The sequence below is a fragment of the Crinia signifera genome, chromosome 9 (genome assembly GCF_055691185.1).
Source record: "Crinia signifera chromosome 9, ASM5569118v1, whole genome shotgun sequence".
In the NCBI taxonomy this organism is placed as follows: domain Eukaryota; kingdom Metazoa; phylum Chordata; class Amphibia; order Anura; family Myobatrachidae; genus Crinia; species Crinia signifera.
In genome coordinates this window covers 41,898,649-41,916,721 of record NC_139225.1, presented here as the reverse complement: position 1 = coordinate 41,916,721, position 18,073 = coordinate 41,898,649, and the positions used below count along the sequence as shown (strand labels likewise).

At 48.2% G+C, this 18,073-nt stretch overlaps 1 protein-coding gene across 2 annotated transcripts in view; it reads right to left on the bottom strand.

Moving 5' to 3' along the window:
• SH2D3C (SH2 domain containing 3C) overlaps positions 1–18,073 on the bottom strand; it is an 87,539-nt gene that overhangs the window by 52,254 nt on the left and 17,212 nt on the right. For both annotated transcript variants that reach the window (XM_083158988.1, XM_083158989.1), the window contains exon 2: positions 1,066–1,603. In XM_083158988.1, coding sequence (XP_083015114.1) covers positions 1,066–1,603 — 538 coding nt within the window. The remainder of the gene's footprint in view (positions 1–1,065; positions 1,604–18,073) is intronic.

The window sequence follows — 18,073 nt, the reverse complement described above, 5'->3', positions numbered from 1 at the left end:
GAGCTCATATTCGCCAGTCAGGGGCTCGCTGCCCCTGACTCGTTGAATACCGGAGCCCGCCGGCTCCGGAACGTGGCGAATGTGCAGCGAATCCAAAAAAGGATTCGCTGCACCTCGCAGGTATTCACATTGAATACCGCCCATAGTGTGCATGGAGCTGTGGCCTCTTGAAAGTGATGCGATTTGTAGGGCAAGCCACACAAGGTCACGTTTCGGGGGTCCCGGGTTCCAGATTAACAAAATTGGAACTTAGAACTTTATCACCGCTTTATCACCACTTGCTTTACCAGGCTTAAGCATCATTGTATTAAAGTTATGTTAAGGCTCATTCACACGGGGCGATTTTGCTGACAGATGATGGGAAAAATTGCGGTGTTGAAAATCACTCGATTTTGGCCCATTTTAGCGATTTTTCCTGGGGGTGGACGACTTGTAATACCAGCAGATGAGTGTCCGGGCCAGCGATGATGCGGGAGCACGCATCATTGCTCACTGCTCATCGCCGCCCACACACTGGATGGCTTTGGAACTGAAAGCAGCTCAAACAACAAAACTGAGCGGCTTTCAGCTCAAAGTGGTCCAGTGTGTATGGGACTTAAGAAAAAAAAATCTTCAATCCCTCTAAACACTTTGTTTATGCGTACTATTATTTTCTGTTATGAGTGATGTGTTGTATATTGAGTTATAAAGGTTAGAAAATATCTATATTGAAGTATAATATTAGCTTGTTATAGTCTTGTGTGCACTTGTATATATAGATATATAATATATATATATATATATATATATATATATATATATAGGGCTTTTATAAAGCAAGCAGTCAAACAGTTAATAGTGTTATCCCATAAAAAGCTACCCCTGCTCCTCACCTCTATGGGGGGAATTCCAGGGTTATGCACACTGCTGGCCACTAGATGCACCCAACGGAGTAATTTAGGTGTAATTCCATTCAGAAGCGCAAAGCCGCTAGGGCTGACATTACTTTTATATTGTTCTGTCATTTTGTCAGGCTGGTAATTAGTTATATATTACAAGTAGATTACAAAACACCTTTCCACTTACCTGTCCCCACAACTTCCTTTGCTGTGGTCCAGGTTGCTCTCCACCACTACTTCTTTCTTTTTTTCTTCGGGAACATCTGGCTTCTTCTCACAGGTCTTTGCTATTTCCATAGAGTCAATCACTGGTTTATCGATCTGGTGCTCTATCTCACAAGCTCCTACACTTATAACAGCTGATTCCACTTTAGATATTTTCTTATGTGCCATTAAGGAGGGGACCACTATAATGTCACTGGAATCCTCGTCTAATAGGTCACTGGTTGAGCGTGAGGTCATGGCGGCCGGTGGGACCTTGCCTTTTTCTTTCTTGAGCTTTGAGGCTTTTTTGCTGAGCCTAGGCATGGTTCCCATGTGGCTGTACATGTCGCTTGATCTGGCATAGGAGGGGCTCTTGGGTACAGCTGTGAGGTCATCTTGGGTCTTCTCAAAAACATTGTCCAAGCTGACATTACTACGGAAGTTTGGATCCTGAGACTCTCTTTTGCGGAAGGCCCGGGGGAGGCTGCTCAGACTTCCAAAGACATTTAATCTAAATAATTCTGCAAATGAAAAGAACTTCATAAATTTCCATGAAGAATTGCAACACGATAGCAATACATAGCTTACAAAAAGTCTTGCTAAACATTAACATAGACTTTCCCAAGACAGGTCCAAAAATAGCCAGAAGTTTGCAACATCAGAAAAGTTTTACATCCTCAAAAGCAAGATGAATTTATAAATATACTATACATAATCAATGTGTATATACTGCTTGGTGAAGAATAATAACATTGAGTAAATAGCAGTATTGCCCTACTAAAACAGTTATGGAAAAGGGTGCAAACCTTGTTTTGTCATCTTTGGGATGCTCGTCTTTAGTTGACAAACCGTACCCAATTGAAATGCTGCAAGAGGTTCAACCAGGTTTTAAAACTATGGGGTTTATTTACTAATATAAAATTCTATTGAAGATGGGATCTTGCTATGAGCAACCAATCAGATTATATCTATCATGTTCTAGAACTTGATAAATAAATGAGAAGTAGATTCTGATTGGTTGCTCTGGGCAACATGCCATCTTGAATAGAACTCCCATCTTAGTAATTAAACCAGTATGGGTTCGTACATCCGGTATCCAAATTATTCCAAAATCCCCATTATTGGGAGCATGATTGAGATAGTGACACCTTTGCTTTCGGATGGCACCAACTTTATCTCATGCACAACATTCTTTAAAAATATGCATCTAATGTTTAGACTTGAATCGTACTTACCTACCCTCCCTAAAGGCTGGGAGGCTTCCAAACATCAAGAGTCCCTTCCACCCCCCATGAAAAGTGTGCAAGACCCTAACCTCTAACATATATTCATCTGTCCTGTAGGACATCTAGCATCTACAGTATCCATCTGTCCTGTAGGAGCACTAGCATTTGTCTCCTCCAAGACGGTGGACATTTTTGGAAGGACACTTTTAGCAGATTCCATATGGACGGTCAGACCACAGGTGGGATTCAGCCGGTTCTCACCGATACCTAATATACGATCAGTTCTGCAAAACCGTTTGCTAAGGAGCGCCGTTGATGCTCACAAGGTACTGTAAGCAGCTGTGACAGCTGGGCAGAGAGCTGCGTGCTGCCTGGCTGTATACACAAAGTAGGTCTACGGCTATTTTGAATGCTACTGCGGGACCGTGAGTCAATTGGAGCTCGCGGTCCAGCAGCCAATAAGGAGCGGCAGTGGTGGCTCCTTATTGGCTGCCAGGCCGCGAGCTCCTATTGGCTCACAGTCCAGCATGAGAATTCACAATAGCCGTGGACCTGCTTTCAGTAGACGGCTGTGAAACCTGCCCGGCTGTATACTGAAAGCAGGTCAGCTGCTTACAGTATCTTGTGAGTGTCTGCAGCAGAATGTAAGTGGCACTTATGTTTTAAATATGTAATGGGCATCATGGGTGTGCGGCATAATGTGTAACTGGCATCATGTTGTGTAGCACAATGTGTAATGGCATTACGGTGTGTGGCCTTATGTGTAATTGGCATTATGGCGTGCAGCTTCATGTGCAATGGGTATTAGGACATAGAACCTGTTGTTAATTTATTTGCATCCCACCACTGGGTCAGACCCATTGGAATTTGCAGCTACCATGTGCCCCCACAGCGCCAGCTCCCTCAAGCCACTGCTTGGGCTGCAGTGCCACCAGAGCCGGCCCTAGGCATAGGCGAACTAGGCAATTGCCTAGGGCATTGGCCTATGTCTAGGGGTGACCGACTCCTTTAACATTGGTGATCAGTGGGGCATGAGTTTGTCAGCACCACTTCCAATTCACAGCTGAACTGGCCGCCCTGTGCTCACCCCGCCAGTGGCGGAGCGGGTGCTGGCTTATATATGCGGTGCTGTGGCACCCTCCCTAGTGCCCTTCGTCTCACTGAATCCTCCCTACGTCCTCTGTGATTGCTCTGCGTCTTACTACATCCTCCCTACAGTCCTGTGTATGTCTACTTGTGTATATGAACCGCAGCATTGTACCAGTGGTGCTAGGGGGCATCAGCCAAAACCTTGCCTAGGGCATAAAACTGGCTAGGGCCGGCTCTGAGTGCCACTCTTACACCACTGACTATTAGCATTACTTACATTGCAAAAAAAAATATTACAACATGTGAATTGGTCATAATACTCATGTACCATATATATTATACTGTAACATATAATACTGGGATATGCATACACACTGTACAATTTTTTTGTCCAATTTTGTTGAAAGACATTTCCATTGAACCCAGTGTCCTGGACGAAAGATATTGACAACAGATGAAAGAAGAAAGATCTAGCTACAGTTTATAGGTTATTTTATAAAAGACATCCGAATTGAGCTGCATGCACAGTTGACGAACAATCTTGATGAACAACTGGCTGGTAAGCACATCATCATTCGTCATTCTTCTATCGTCAATATCTTTCAGCAACATCTTTTGTCCAGGACACTGGGTTCAATGGAAATGTCTTTCAACAAAATTGGTCCCAAAAAAAATTGTACAGCGTGTATGCACCTTAATTATGGATATGAGAACGTACCTGGGCGCTCCAGGTACCAAGAGTCTTGCTCTGTTATTATTATTATTATAATTTTATTTATAAGGCGCCACAAGCGTTTCGCAGCGCCGCACAAAGGAACAATACAGGGAGACAAAACTTGGCACAACATTGAATAAATAACAAAAATACAGTACAAATAAAGAGCGCCACAAATCAATACACATTACAGCTTAAATGTAAGTAGTGAGGACCCAATCAACATACAACTAGAGGCTTGAGGCCAATGATGGAGATGAGTATGCAGACGAAGATGGTCACTGAGTGTTGGAGTATAGGAGAGCTGTGAGTGAAATGTGAAGAGAAGAGGGCTTTGACAACAGGAGAGAAGAGGGCCCTACTCGGAGGAGTTTACAATCTAGTAGGAGGGGGAGACAGACAGATTACAAGAGGTGCAAGCAAGTGGGTGGTGGTTAGATAGCAGGATGTAAAATGGCAAGGGGTCGGAGAACCAGTTAGTTTATGCAGTGGAACTTAGGGTATGCTTTGATGAATAGGTGAGTTTTCAGTTCAGTTTTCTGTTATATAATTATGGAAGTCATTGAGGACTTCTAATATCAGAATATCTCACATTAGGTGCTGCATTAGCACAGATATACTGTACCTAAAGGCCCATACACACTAGACGACTTTCAGCTGAAAATCGGTCAAAACAGCCGTTTTGAGCGATTTTCACCTGAAAGTCGCCTGGTGTGTATGCCCCCCCGACTGCCGACTGGCGATGATGCGCGCTCCCGCATCATCGCCAACGAGGTGGGCAGTCTGCTGGTTTTACCAGCACATCTAGCGATGATGGCTGGTTTTTCAGCCATCATCGCCAGGTGTGTACGCAGCGCGGACTGAAAGATGATACACTTTCAGCCCGGCTGACCGCCCCGCTCCCTCCCCCTGCTCCCCCGCCGGCTGCAGATCATAATCACCGCCGCTGAAGGACCGCCCCGCTCGTCTGCCCGGCTCCATAGAACTTCTCCAGGCTGCAGCTGCTCCCGCCCGGCCACAGCACAGACTGTCAGCTGACGCCCCGCCCCTCCCGGCTTCTATCCGCCCTGCTCCCTCCGACTTGCTCCACACGGAGCACAGCATACTGCACACTGGCCACCAATGTTATTAGCCAGTAATATATACATTGCTGGCACATGCCAGCAATGTATATATTACTGGCACCACTACCCACCAATGAATATTTATGTATTGGCCAGTATAATATATATATTGCTGGCACATGCCAGCAATGTATATATTAATGGCTCCACTACCCACCAATGAAAATGTATGTATTGGCCAGTAATAATATATACATTGCTGGCACATGCCAGCAATGTATATATTACTGGCACCACTACCCACCAATGAATATTTATGTATTGGCCAGTAATAATATATACATTGCTGGCACATGCCAGCAATGTATATATTACTGGCACCACTACCCACCAATGAATATTTATGTATTGTCCAGTAATAATATATACATTGCTGGCACATGCCAGCAATGTATATATTAATGGCTCCACTACCCACCAATGAATATATATATATATATATATATATATATATACATACATACATACATACATACATACATACACACACACACACACACACACACACACAAAATTACAGATGGAGCGGGTCTCTTCTTTGCAGGGGATGGCGATGGCGACGCCATCCCCCGCCACCTGTATCTGCGAAAGGGGACGTGCGCGCATGAGATGCGCGCGCGTCCCCTTCCGACGGCGCTTCTTCCGCCGGGTCCCCGCTGGCTTGTCGGCGGTCAACCCGGGGTCCTCACCACCTCCCTGCACCCCCCCCCCCCCAACCCTGTCCGTCTCCCTGAAGCGGAGACGGACAGGGTTCCCGTCGCCCTGCCGCCCCGGAAACTGAGACGCGCGTGCACGTCTCAGTCAGATGGAGAGCCGGGCTGCTGGCGGATCGCCAGTGGTGACGTTCTGGCGATTCGCCAGAAAGAGGGAGCCGGGCTCCATCTGTATGGAAGAAATAAAGTCACTCAAGGCTCTTGAAAATATAGTACTTTTTAATGCGCTTCCAATGGCGTTTCGGGATTTTACCTGATCACTGGGCTCCGAATATACACAGCCCAGCGATCAGTTCTGAATCAGGCCCCAAGAGCAGACATGCACTGAATAAAATGGCCCCTGCTCCCACCCTTGGAATTCTAACCCCGCCCATTATGTAAATAGCCTTTTATATGAAAGATTTTCAGCAAAGTCTTTTGCCTCCTGAAAATCTTTTGCTCTTTGGGGAAAATAGTTCAGTGTGTACGCACTACTTTGGTGAAAGATAAATCTATCAGAGATTTTGGCAAAGTCTTTTGAAATGAAAGTCTACAAGTGTGTATGGGCCTTAAAACAGTGCATGACTTCTGATAGGCCAGCTTGTGTCTGTTAGCCTATGTCTCTGTCTTTTGTCTGAGCAGCAGCTGAAATGACTGATTGATGGCAGTTTTAGGAGCACTTAGCAGAATGCATTTCCTGTGTACTCGGATACTGGGCCAGGAGTCTTTCCTGTGACAAGGTACCTGGTTCTGTGCCACACCGCAAAAGGATGTTCAGTACATAACACTACTATAAAATCATATAGTATCAGAAAGTAAATGATTCAGTAATTCTGAAGAACCCTGTAACCCTATCTTCAGTGAAATGGTGTCATCGCTAAAGAAGAAACTCAAGGGACTCAGAAGGGAATTTCCAACATGCCAACTACATGCCCACACAATGCATCTGCTATTTCATGATGGCATGTGCCTGGTATTGTGTATATCTGCTGCATGGAAAGCCGCATGTCTGAATGTCGCAAACAGATTGTGGAGTCTATAAGGCACACAACATTTACCAGTACCTAGTGGGAGGAGCTGAGCAAATCAGGGCATCCCGCGATACATGTTGGATGAGCACACACATATACCTTGTCTCACAAGCAAAACAAGTTGGGAGTGTCCCCCTGTCCATAGACGTCTATTCCTGCAGCCTGATGGGCTGGGGACATGGCCAGCAGCTCCCAGAGCCACTAGCCATGCCCCCACAGCGGCAATAACGGGGGCATGGACTTGTGGCAATAGTCCATGCCGTCTTGCCATGAGGCCACACCCCCAACATTTCCCTCCTACCGTGTCCCTCCCTTCCTTCTTCCCGGGTCCCTCCTCCCGATGTTGGGAGGTATGGATTTCAGTTGCTTTTCACTATCGCCGTCCTTTAGACTAACAGGATCCCGGGGTAAATTAGCAAAAACTAAAAATAATCTAGCTAGAATATGTAGTCTACAAAATGATAACTACAATTTGATTGGTTGGTATATGCAACAGCTCTGATTTTCTTTTCTCAAAGCTTTAGAAACTGTTGAGCTAGATTTATGAAGCTGCAGTTTGTCAGTGGCTTTGACAAAAAGTTTTGAATCAACATCAGAAAAAAATGCTAAACCAGACTGATTTCTTCAATTAGCTTAGTAGCAGATTTTATAGCAATAGTAACAATGAGGCTATATCATTGTAATACAGCATCGCAGAATTAAGCTTTCATAAGCATCTCTTATATATTTAACCAGATCTGTCACTCATCCCTGTGTATATAACGTTCCCGTCCAGCGGGATACACAAACCTGCCCCCCCCCCCCAGGGAAAAGTGTTCTATGTGTATAACATTATACACACCCCACCCCCTTGACATCACCTCCCCCCGCCCAGCCAGGGCTACAGTACACGCCCACCATCCACCATAGCCACCATTACTCCCGCACCCCCCCTCTGCCAGCAACCCCCCTCACGCGATTCGCGGGACCCCTGAGACCTCACGACCCCCCCTCCCGCGATTCGCGGGCCCACCGCGACACAAACACACATCCCCCCGCGCGATTTGAGGACCACCGCCCCCTCCCGCGATTCACGGCACACCCCCTCCTGCGATTTGTGACCCCCCCTCCCGCAATTCGCGCCCCCCTCCCGCAATTTGCGGACCCCCACCCGCGATTCATGGAACCCCCCGCCCCACCTCCCGCGACGTGGACCCCCTCGGCACCTCCCACGGACTCCCCCGCGATTCACCACCCCCCCCCCCGCACCCCCTCCCGCAATTTGCAAACCCCCTCCTGCAATTCGCGCCCCCCCCTCCTGCGATTCACACCCCCCCCCTCACGCAATTCACAGCACCCTCCCGCACCCCCCTCCTGCGATTTGCGGCCCCCCACGACCCCCCCCCCGCGATTCACGCCCCCTCCTGCGATTCACGGACCCCCACGCCACCCCCCCCTGCCCCCCCTCCCTTAATTCAAGGCACCGCCAGCGCCTTTCCCGCGATTCACGGACCCCCACAACCCCTCTCCCGCAATTCACTGACCCCGACAACCCCCTCCTGTAATTTGCAGCCCCCCCTGCGCCCCCCTCTCACGATTTGCAGACCCCCGCCCCCTCCCGCTAATCGCGGATACCCGCACACCCCCCCCCTCCGGCAATTCCACCCCCCAGCGGACCCCCACAACTCCGCTCCCGCATTTCACGTACCCCTGTGACAATGGGGGATCCTGTACCACCACAAGCAGGTGCCGCCCCTAGGTGGGAAATCCGTCCCTGGCTGCCGCGCTGCAGGTTCCCCCACTGCCAGAAGTGTCCCCACAGTCCTCTGCACCAGCTTTACAACTTTTATCAATGTCTTGCCCACATACCACTATTATACAGCCTCCTGCACGCTCACTAACTCCCAGTGGGAGGAGACGTTCACCCACTGTCACGAGCTGCATACTGTCCCCCACCCTCCTCCAGTTCTAGGGATGCCCATCGACCATCAATGATTTCAAATAATCGATGGTTTATGGCTGATGTTGAATACTTTTGCCATCGATGTGGGAGGACCAGATGGTTTCCCTACATCGATGGCAAAGGAGAACCAATCAAGTTTCACATTCTTTTAAGGTGCCGGGACACAGAGCATAGCTCCGCCCCCCACACCTGGAAGTCCCGCCACCAAGTTCTGATTGACCCACAGCCTATTCAGTCAGATATAATGGATGACCATCGATAGCTACAACATTCGATGGTTATACAAGTAATATGTTACTACTATCGATGGCAGGGTGCAAAATCGCCATCAATGCCAACCATCGATGCATCTGCACCAATGCCTATCCCTACTCAGCAACAGCCAAAAACCTTTACTACCCCTCATGCCCACACACTATCACTGCCCTGCCTCCTGTTCTCCTGCCCCGTAACTTCCGCCAGTGGGGACCCGCTCACCCTGTGTTGCCCACATTCCCCTATCATGCTTTACCACCCAGCCTCCTGCTCTCATGCACCCTAACTCCCACCCAGTAGGAGGAGACACTGACTCAGGGGCACTGTCCTGTACTCCTGTGCTGCCACGCTGGACCCTCACCCACTGGCAGAAGCTGCACAGTGTCCCCCACCCTCCTCTTTAGTCCCCCTTATGCCCACAGATCCATATCACTACCAGCTTCCTGCTCTCCTGAACCGTAACTTCCACCACTGGGGAGTCGCTGACTCTGTGTTGCCCACATACCCCTATCATGCCTCATAGCCCAGCCTCCTGCTCTCATGCACCCCAACTCCCACCCAGTAGGAGGAGACACTGACTCAGGGGCACCGTCTTGTACTCCTGTGCTGCCACGCTGGACTCTCACCCACTGGCAGAAGCTGCACAGTGTCCCCCACCCTCATCTTTCGTCCCCCTTATGCCCACACACCCATATCACTACCCAGCCTCCTGTTTTCCTGTGTCGTGACCTCCGCCAGTGGGGAACCGCTGACTCAGAAACACCCTACTATACTATTGCACATACACACACCTAAACAACACGCACCCCCCCCCCACACCCACAAACGTCACTGTACCCTCCACACTTACAATGTACATCTTACTCTATAACTGCTTTTTCATTAAACAAAACAATGCACACCCCCTTCCAAATCATATGCTCTCTATTTAACACATTTCACCTATAACGCAAGTTGCAATACGGGGCATCTTTCATACAATTCTAACCATAGGTCTCACAATACAAATGTTTACAAATTAAGGGGGAGCAGCCCCTCACGACGGTGTGAAGAGTGCCCGTAGGGCGCGATGAATCACCTAGTTCTGCATTAAATGGGATCTGGTTTATGGAGATTTAAGCCACAATAAAAGGGCGCTAATCCATTAGTGATGACAAGGGCCATCTTAACAGCATTATGGGCCCCCGGGCAAAGCAGTGCAGTGGGGACCCTACCTACACAAGATGGTCCTGGGGATGACAGAAGAGGAAAACAGTGAACGCAAAAATTGCGAAGTGAAAATGTAGCTATATTGGGGGAAAATTACTAAGATCTGTATTCTACTTCACATGTGATGTTGCTATGGGCAACCAATCAGATCCTGTCTACTATCTTCTAGAGCAGGGCTGGGCAACACCGGCCCTCCAGATGTTAATGAACTACACATCCCAGGATGCTTTGCATTAGTTTTTCTATGTGGCCATGCTGAAACTGATGCAAGGCATGCTGGGATGTGTAGTTCATCAACATCTGGAGGGCCGGTGTTGCCCAGCCCTGTTCTAGAGGGTGCTAAATAAATAAGAAGTAGATTCTGATTGGTTGTCCATAACAACATCACATGTGAAGTAGAATACACATTTTAGTAAATTTCCACCATTATGTCAATGTGCCTATTTAGCTACCAGCAATATGTGCATGTGGTTTGTGGTACATCATAGGAATGTACATGCTGATAAATGCATAACTATCTATTGGAAATGGAAACCCTTTCCACTATTATTGCCTAAAAGTTAATATAAAGTAATAAATAAATAGAACAATTTCACTATACCCAGCATGGCAGGCCACCCTCGGGTTAGCTGCCCATCTCTCTCTTAGTGACTTAACCCGGTCTATCTGGGCGCGACAAGTGCTATAATTAATGGATGATTGGAAAAATTGAATTGCTCAGTCAGGTGCCCATAAAACAATCTAATTAAAACCAACGAATCATAATTTTCAGGATTTATAAACCACTTTAAATGGCTACTGTGTAACATCTTAAGCTGCCACAGCCGGCGGCCATTTTGTGTGTCAGACCCTTGAACCAGTGTAATGCCCGACAATAAGATGACTGGTTCATTATCAGGCTTGTTCACTAATATGCTGTCTGTGTGTGTGAGGACATATTCTGACCACAATCACAGTCCCCAATCTGTGGCTAAACTGGAAAACGATTGCATCACTCTGCGATCAGGCCAACTCCCCACTGTATAAAAATAAAATATACAACAAAAAGAAAGAAGGAAGGAAGGAAGCGAAATGAGTAAATGAGGACACGTTTGGTTTCCTTTCCCATCAACGTGCATATTTCTAGGCATGGCTGGTTAAGGCTTCTTGGCACCCTAGGCAAAACATCAACCTACAGGCCCACACTGCATACCCGGCACCCATATAATTTTATTTACCTCTCCAAAGAAGACAAATGATGGCCAGTGCTGGGGACATAAATCGCAATGAAAAGGGCATAGTGGCCATGTTCTCTGATTGGCACTTGCACAGTAGATCTTTCCCAATAACAGAGCACAGTAAGAGCAGTAGACTCTGGTAGAAAGCCAGAGTCTACTGGCTTTGATTGCTGCCAAAGAGGAGAGGGCAGAAGTGGAGCTGCAGGAAAGGAAGAGAAGTCTAGCTGCAGTGTTGAGAACAGACTGGAGAGAGATGAGGGCATCGGAGACCAGTAAGGAGAATGTTGTTATAGTCGAGCCGTGAGATGACCAGTGAGTGTAAAATAAGTTTAGACGCACTTTGGGAGAGGAACGGCCTGATGCAAATGATATTGCGCAGTTGGAACCAACAGGATTTAGTCTAGATTATGTAAATGAGAGGGAGGAGTCAAGAGTGATGCTGAAACAGTGGATTTGGGGAACGGGGGTAATGATGGTATTGTCAACAGTCATAGAGATATTAGGGGGTGGAGAAACTAGATGGAGGAAAGATGATGTTTGGTTATGTTCATGTTAAGTTTGTGGGAGCACTCAGAAATCAAGGAGGAGATGGCCGAAAGGCAGCTTGATACCCAAAAAATAACAGAGGGGGAGAGGTCAGGAGAGCAGAGACATAGTTGTGTGTCATCAGCATAGAGATAGTATTGAAGGAAAAGGAGCTGCTTATGGGCACACCAGGAAAGAGGTGTACAGGGAGAAGAGAATGTGGCCTAAGGGAATCCAACAGGTAGTATAAAAGGGGGTGAGTTGGAGCCAGAGGCAGACACAGAGAAGGAGTGGTTAGTGAGATAAGAGGTGAACCAGGCCAGACCAGTGCTTGAGAGGCCAATGGTTTGGATGATTCATGGTGTCAAAAGGCAGCAGAGAGTTCCAAGATGAAGAGCAGGGAGAAGTGACCCCTGGATATGGCTAAAATCAGGTCATTGTTGATACCCTTTTACGCTGCCCTAAATATTCTGGGTGATTGCACATGAATGCTTAGCAACCTGGGATATTGTGCAGTGTAAATGCACCCAGTTGAAATTACCTGGGTCGAGTGCCATTTTTTTCACCCAGGTAGCAAGCAGGGTTGAGCATGGATTCAACACGGCTTGCGGTGCAGTCTAAATGGGTAACCTGGGTCAGTGTGCCCCAGGTCTTGTTCGCAGATATGAAATGTCACCCATCCAGCACCCAAATTTCAGTGCACGCATAGTCACAAATTAGGTATTTTAGAAGTTGGGAGGTATGAATTATAACCTTTTTACACCTCCGAAAAATCCGGGTCAGCGGCGGGTCAGACGCGGATCATCGGCGGTGTAAATAGGGTATATCCATGTCCATTTACACGGGTCCTCTACCCAGGTCCTGACCTGGGTAGAACCCGGATAGGACCCGTGTATATGCTGGTATAAATGTTCCCGCTGCGCGTCCAGGCACCCGCAGCGGGTCCACAGCGTGCAGCGCTGGGGAAGCTGTGCCCAGCTGCTGCGGGAGGAGGGGGTCCCTGCGGCTGTCAGCCTGAGGTCGCAGGGGATGATGTGCACTGCTGCTGCTGTACCTCCCTCCGGCAGCCAGTCCCTGCTGCGAATGAACAGTCATCGGCGGTCCCTCCAGCGCTTGGGAACTAGTACTAGTTCCCATGCGCCGGAGGGACCCCCGCCACTGACTGTCCATTCGGCGCAGGAACTTAGCGGCTGCGGGGGGAGGTACAGCAGCATCGGCGGCGCACATCATCCCCTCCGACCTCAGGCTGACAGGTACCCCCCCTCCCCTCAGCAGCCGCAGGGACCCCCTCCTCCCAGCACCCGGGGACAGCTTCCCCCATCAACCCCCTCAAAATTTTTATTCAAGCAGTATATATATATATATATATTAAAAGTGAGGGGAGTGTGGTCCTTTTTCTGCGCTGATTTGTGAGCTGCACTTCTACCGTACCTAGCTGTTAATATAGGTACCAGGTGGGACAGATAGAAGAAAGAAGAGTAAAGGCCCCCATACACTAGGGCGACTTGTCCTTAGGACAAGTCGCCCCCGACTTCCCCCTGAGCTTCCCCGGCTGCTCCCCGGGGGAGCTTGATTAGATTGGCACTTGATGTGCCATTTTTTACATGTGATAAATCGTCTCGATTTATCACATGTAAAAAACCCGGGGAGCAGGGGGGGGGGGGGGGCTACAGAGGTGGGAGCAGGGGGGCTGGGGACGCTGCGGGGACAGCGTCTGTGTCCCCCGCTGCTGGTAACGCTGCGGGGACAGCGTCTGTGTCCCCCGCTGCTGGGGACGCTGCGGGGACAGTGTCTGTGTCCCCCGCTGCTGGTAACACTGCGGGGACAGCGTCTGTGTCCCCCGCTGCTGGTAACGCTGCGGGGACAGCGTCTGTGTCCCCCGCTGCTGGGGACGCTGCGGGGGACACAGGCGGCATAGAGCCGGGCAGGGGGAGCCGGCGGGAGCTGTCAGTGCTAGAAAAAAAAAGCCTATACAATGAATGGGCAGCCTGTGATTGGCTGAGCGCTCTCTCAGCCAATTGCTGACTGGCTGAGAGAGCACTCAGCCAATCACAGGCCGCCCATGCATTGTATGGGCTTTTTTTTTTTATTCAATACTGACAGCTCCCGCCGGCTCCCCCTGCGTGGCTCTATGCCGCCTGTGTCCCCCGCAGCGTCCCCAGACCCCCCTGCTCCCTCTACCGCCTCGCCGCCCCACTAGGTCCCAAGTCGGGTGGTCGGACGTGCAGCAGGTCCGACCACCCGACGCAGATCCGATGCGGACGGGACCGCGCATCGGATCTGAGGGGACATCAAAACTAGCCGATTTTGGTCTGATTTCGGCCAGATCCGACTGATCTGGCTGAAATCTGACCAAAATCGGCTAGTGTATGGGGGCCTATAGATGTGCGCTCTGTCTATTTCACCACTTTAGTACATTAATAGTCATACATTGGTACATAAAATTTGGGTTTATTCTAATTTTCTTCACAATGATAAAGTATCAATAAAAAAATGAGTTTGTACAAAATTTGATGCAAATTACAAATTCAGATGACAATTTTGTTCAAGTGAGTCAACAGATCCAACTTCAAGATGTGTAAGACTTCTTAGGATACGAAACCCTACGCGTTTCGTCCCTTAGGACTTCATCAGGGGTACATGAGGATCCAATCTGAATTGTATCATGAAGATAGATTTCTTCCAACAGTAAAGAATGAATATAAAAGGTTACTGACCACATCAGTTTAGGTAAAACCTCTGTCCTGCAGAGGTGTAGGACTTCAAAAAGCCCAATTTCTGCCGATAATAGCTGAACTGCTCAACCACAGGGGTCACTTCCTCGCTGCACACCCACAGGAGTTGGATGCTTACTATTATTCGTATTTTTTATCCACACATACGTGGAAGTGACCCCTGTGGTTGAGCAGTTCAGCTATTATCGGCAGAAATTGGGCTTTATATTTATATAAATATAATATATATATATTTATAAATATAATATATATATTTTATACCCCCTGGCAACGAGCAAGCATTTTTAACAACATCCACGAGGAATGCAGGGCTGACCCAGGTTAAGTGTAAATGGTGCAGACCCAGGTCGAAGTGCTGTGTAATACCCCTTTTAGACCAAAACGCCGGGTCGCACCCGGCTTTTTGGACCCTGGTTGAAGCCGGGTGCGACCCGGCGTTTAGGGGCATTTACACAGGACGGGCTTAAACGCCCGCACCCCCCTCTTCCCGGCGCTTGAAGATGACAGCGCGATGTCATCTTCAAGCGCCGATCGACGCCGCCGTACCCGGAACACTGCTGGGGGCAGCCCAGCACTAAGGTAAGCTGCTAGGCTGCCCCCAGTCCCCGCGCACCCCCCCGCCATTGGACAGGAGGTGAATGGATGCCGCACACAGGCATCCGTTCACCTCCCTCCCCCGCCGCCGCTGCTGTCTGCAGAGTATAGCAGACAGCAGCGCCGGCTGTCAGTGTCAGACTGACAATCCGTCCAACCTGCGGACGCTGCGGTCCGCAGGTTGGACGTTCCCCATTCATGTAAATGGGAGCCGGGTCATCCGACCCGGCGTTCCCATTTACACCGCCCTCTACCCAGGTCCTAGCCGTGTTCTACCCAGGTCAGGACCTGGGTAGAAGTCCCGTGTAAAGGGACACGGCGTTAGGGATTTACACCGCCGAAGATCCGGGTCTGACCCGGATTTTTCGGCGGTGTAAAAGGGGTATTAATGGGGTATAAAGCAAGGTCAGACCCTGGAAACTCCAGCGTTCAAAGACCAGGGTCCAACCAGGGTTTTTGATGTAAAAGGGGTATTATTGATGCTATAAATTTGTTTCTGGGGCAAGTATGAAATGACTGGAGTGTTGTGGACATAAAACTGAGTTTAGTTTAGGCATTTATAGATACTCTTATGGGAACAGGTCTCTAGTATGTAAATATGGTTATAGTTACAATACAGGCATGCATTGATTAGCATTGTACAGTATGTCCCCAGGATAAGGGAGTGCTCTGAAAACAAGACTCATTTACATATGTTTACAATCAGTTAGAAGACAAATTGGTGCTGAAAAACTACAGTAGACAACACTCCACCCAAAACAAAGTCCAGAGGGCATTGATGGGATATCAGCACTATAGAGAGGGTGATATGATTACTGGGTCATTGGAGATAATCAGGTCATTAGCCTCAGACCATGTACACAAGGCAAAATGAGGTTAGCAGCTGAGCTATGAAACAGCAATTAATGCGGCAAGTCAGAATGCGCCTGGGTCAGAAGGTCACAATAATTTGTTTTCTTTAGCCTGTACAAGAATTTTTTTAAACACATGAATGAAATAGTCTGGTCCATGGAATAGAAAGCCTATGGGCCTGATTGAGAGGTGGGCGCAGTTTAAATTTGGTTGTAAATGACCAATGTTTTATGTTCTGCCCACGTTCCATAATACTGTTGCATTGCCAGTCACTGTGTTGTTTAGTCGCAATTTGGTTGACAGACTGCAGGATTTTGGGCACAGGGACATGGATCTTTTTGAAAATGTAGGGAAATATGTCATGACTGTTTTGAGGGCACAAGCAAACAATCAACATGGAAATTATTCACACAGAAAAATGTAGAATTTTTTTTAGTGATTTTCTTTTGGGCATAAAATCACAAATGTGACTGCGATGAAAGATGTAAGGGCTTTCAATAGCTATGAGATGTCTGGAGATGGCGTTAGGTTTTTATGACTTTAGCTATTGGTGCAACCCACATAAAATGCCCCTAATATGCAGAACATACGTACTACTTTGTGGCTGCTCCCAACAGGAAGAAGCAGCCAAGATGCACATAAGTGTGAGGTCCGATGAGTGTGGAGACGTAATTGTAGAACCAACCCCTACTTTACAATCAGGTCCAGCAATAGGGGAGGTCAAAGGGGACAGCTGTCCCGAGCCCTGCCGCTTTCAGCCAGCACCCCACTCAGCCACCCTGCTGCTCACTGCCCAGCCCCTCCCTTCAGCTGCCCAACTCATCTGCTCAGCCCTTCCTCTCAACTGCCCGGTTGCCCTGCTCAATGCTGTGTATTAAACCTCTTTGCACCATTAATCACATGGAAGCAGCAAGATCCACATAAATACCACTGAATGAATAAAGGTTTGATAAAGAGTCCCCAAAGAATCTGAATGATGAAATCACAGCTAATGGTTCGCTAACCAATTGGACAAAGAGAAGCAGAGTCAGTGAGGGTGGCCTACTCCCCCGTCGGGGGACTCCCCAAAATGTGTGAGCCATTAATGACATTAAGCATACACACTAGTCCAAACCAATGGTCCATGTTTTCCAAATCACCTAGCTGGTGCACGTCATTACTAACATCACATTTCAAAACATGCTGCATTAATTCCTACTATAGACCCACAGGTTGACTGAAAAACATGAACTTTTGGTAGATCTTGAGGACCAGGTTGGCCACCCCTGCACTAGATGGTTTTTAAAGTAGGACCCCAGCTGAGGGGGGGAGCGGGTACTAATTACCCGGGCCCAGGCTTGCTGGAGGGGCCCTGGTCCAACCCGCCTTCCTCTCCATCCCTCCCGAGCAGCAGCTGTAGGTGTGTGCTGCTGCTGAGGGAGGGGGGACAATAACACTCCCCCCCCCCACTTTAAAATGCTTTTTTTTACACACACACCAAACATTTTGGGGTGTGGCCTAATCGTGGAGGTGACACACCTTCCGTAACTAGACCACACCCCAGAATTTTACCAGGGCCCGACATACCTCTCTAATAAAATCTCATCTAGTGTGTATGGGCTTTAATGACAAATAGCCTTCTGAAAGTATAAAGTATAAAGAAACAAAGAAACAAACAAAACTTGTAAAGAAGTAATCAAAGTAGCTAAAAGGGAAAATGAAGAGCTCATAGCCACAGAAAGCAAAACTAACCCCAAGAAGTTTTTCAAGTACATAAACAGTAAGCGAATAATTAAAGAGAACATA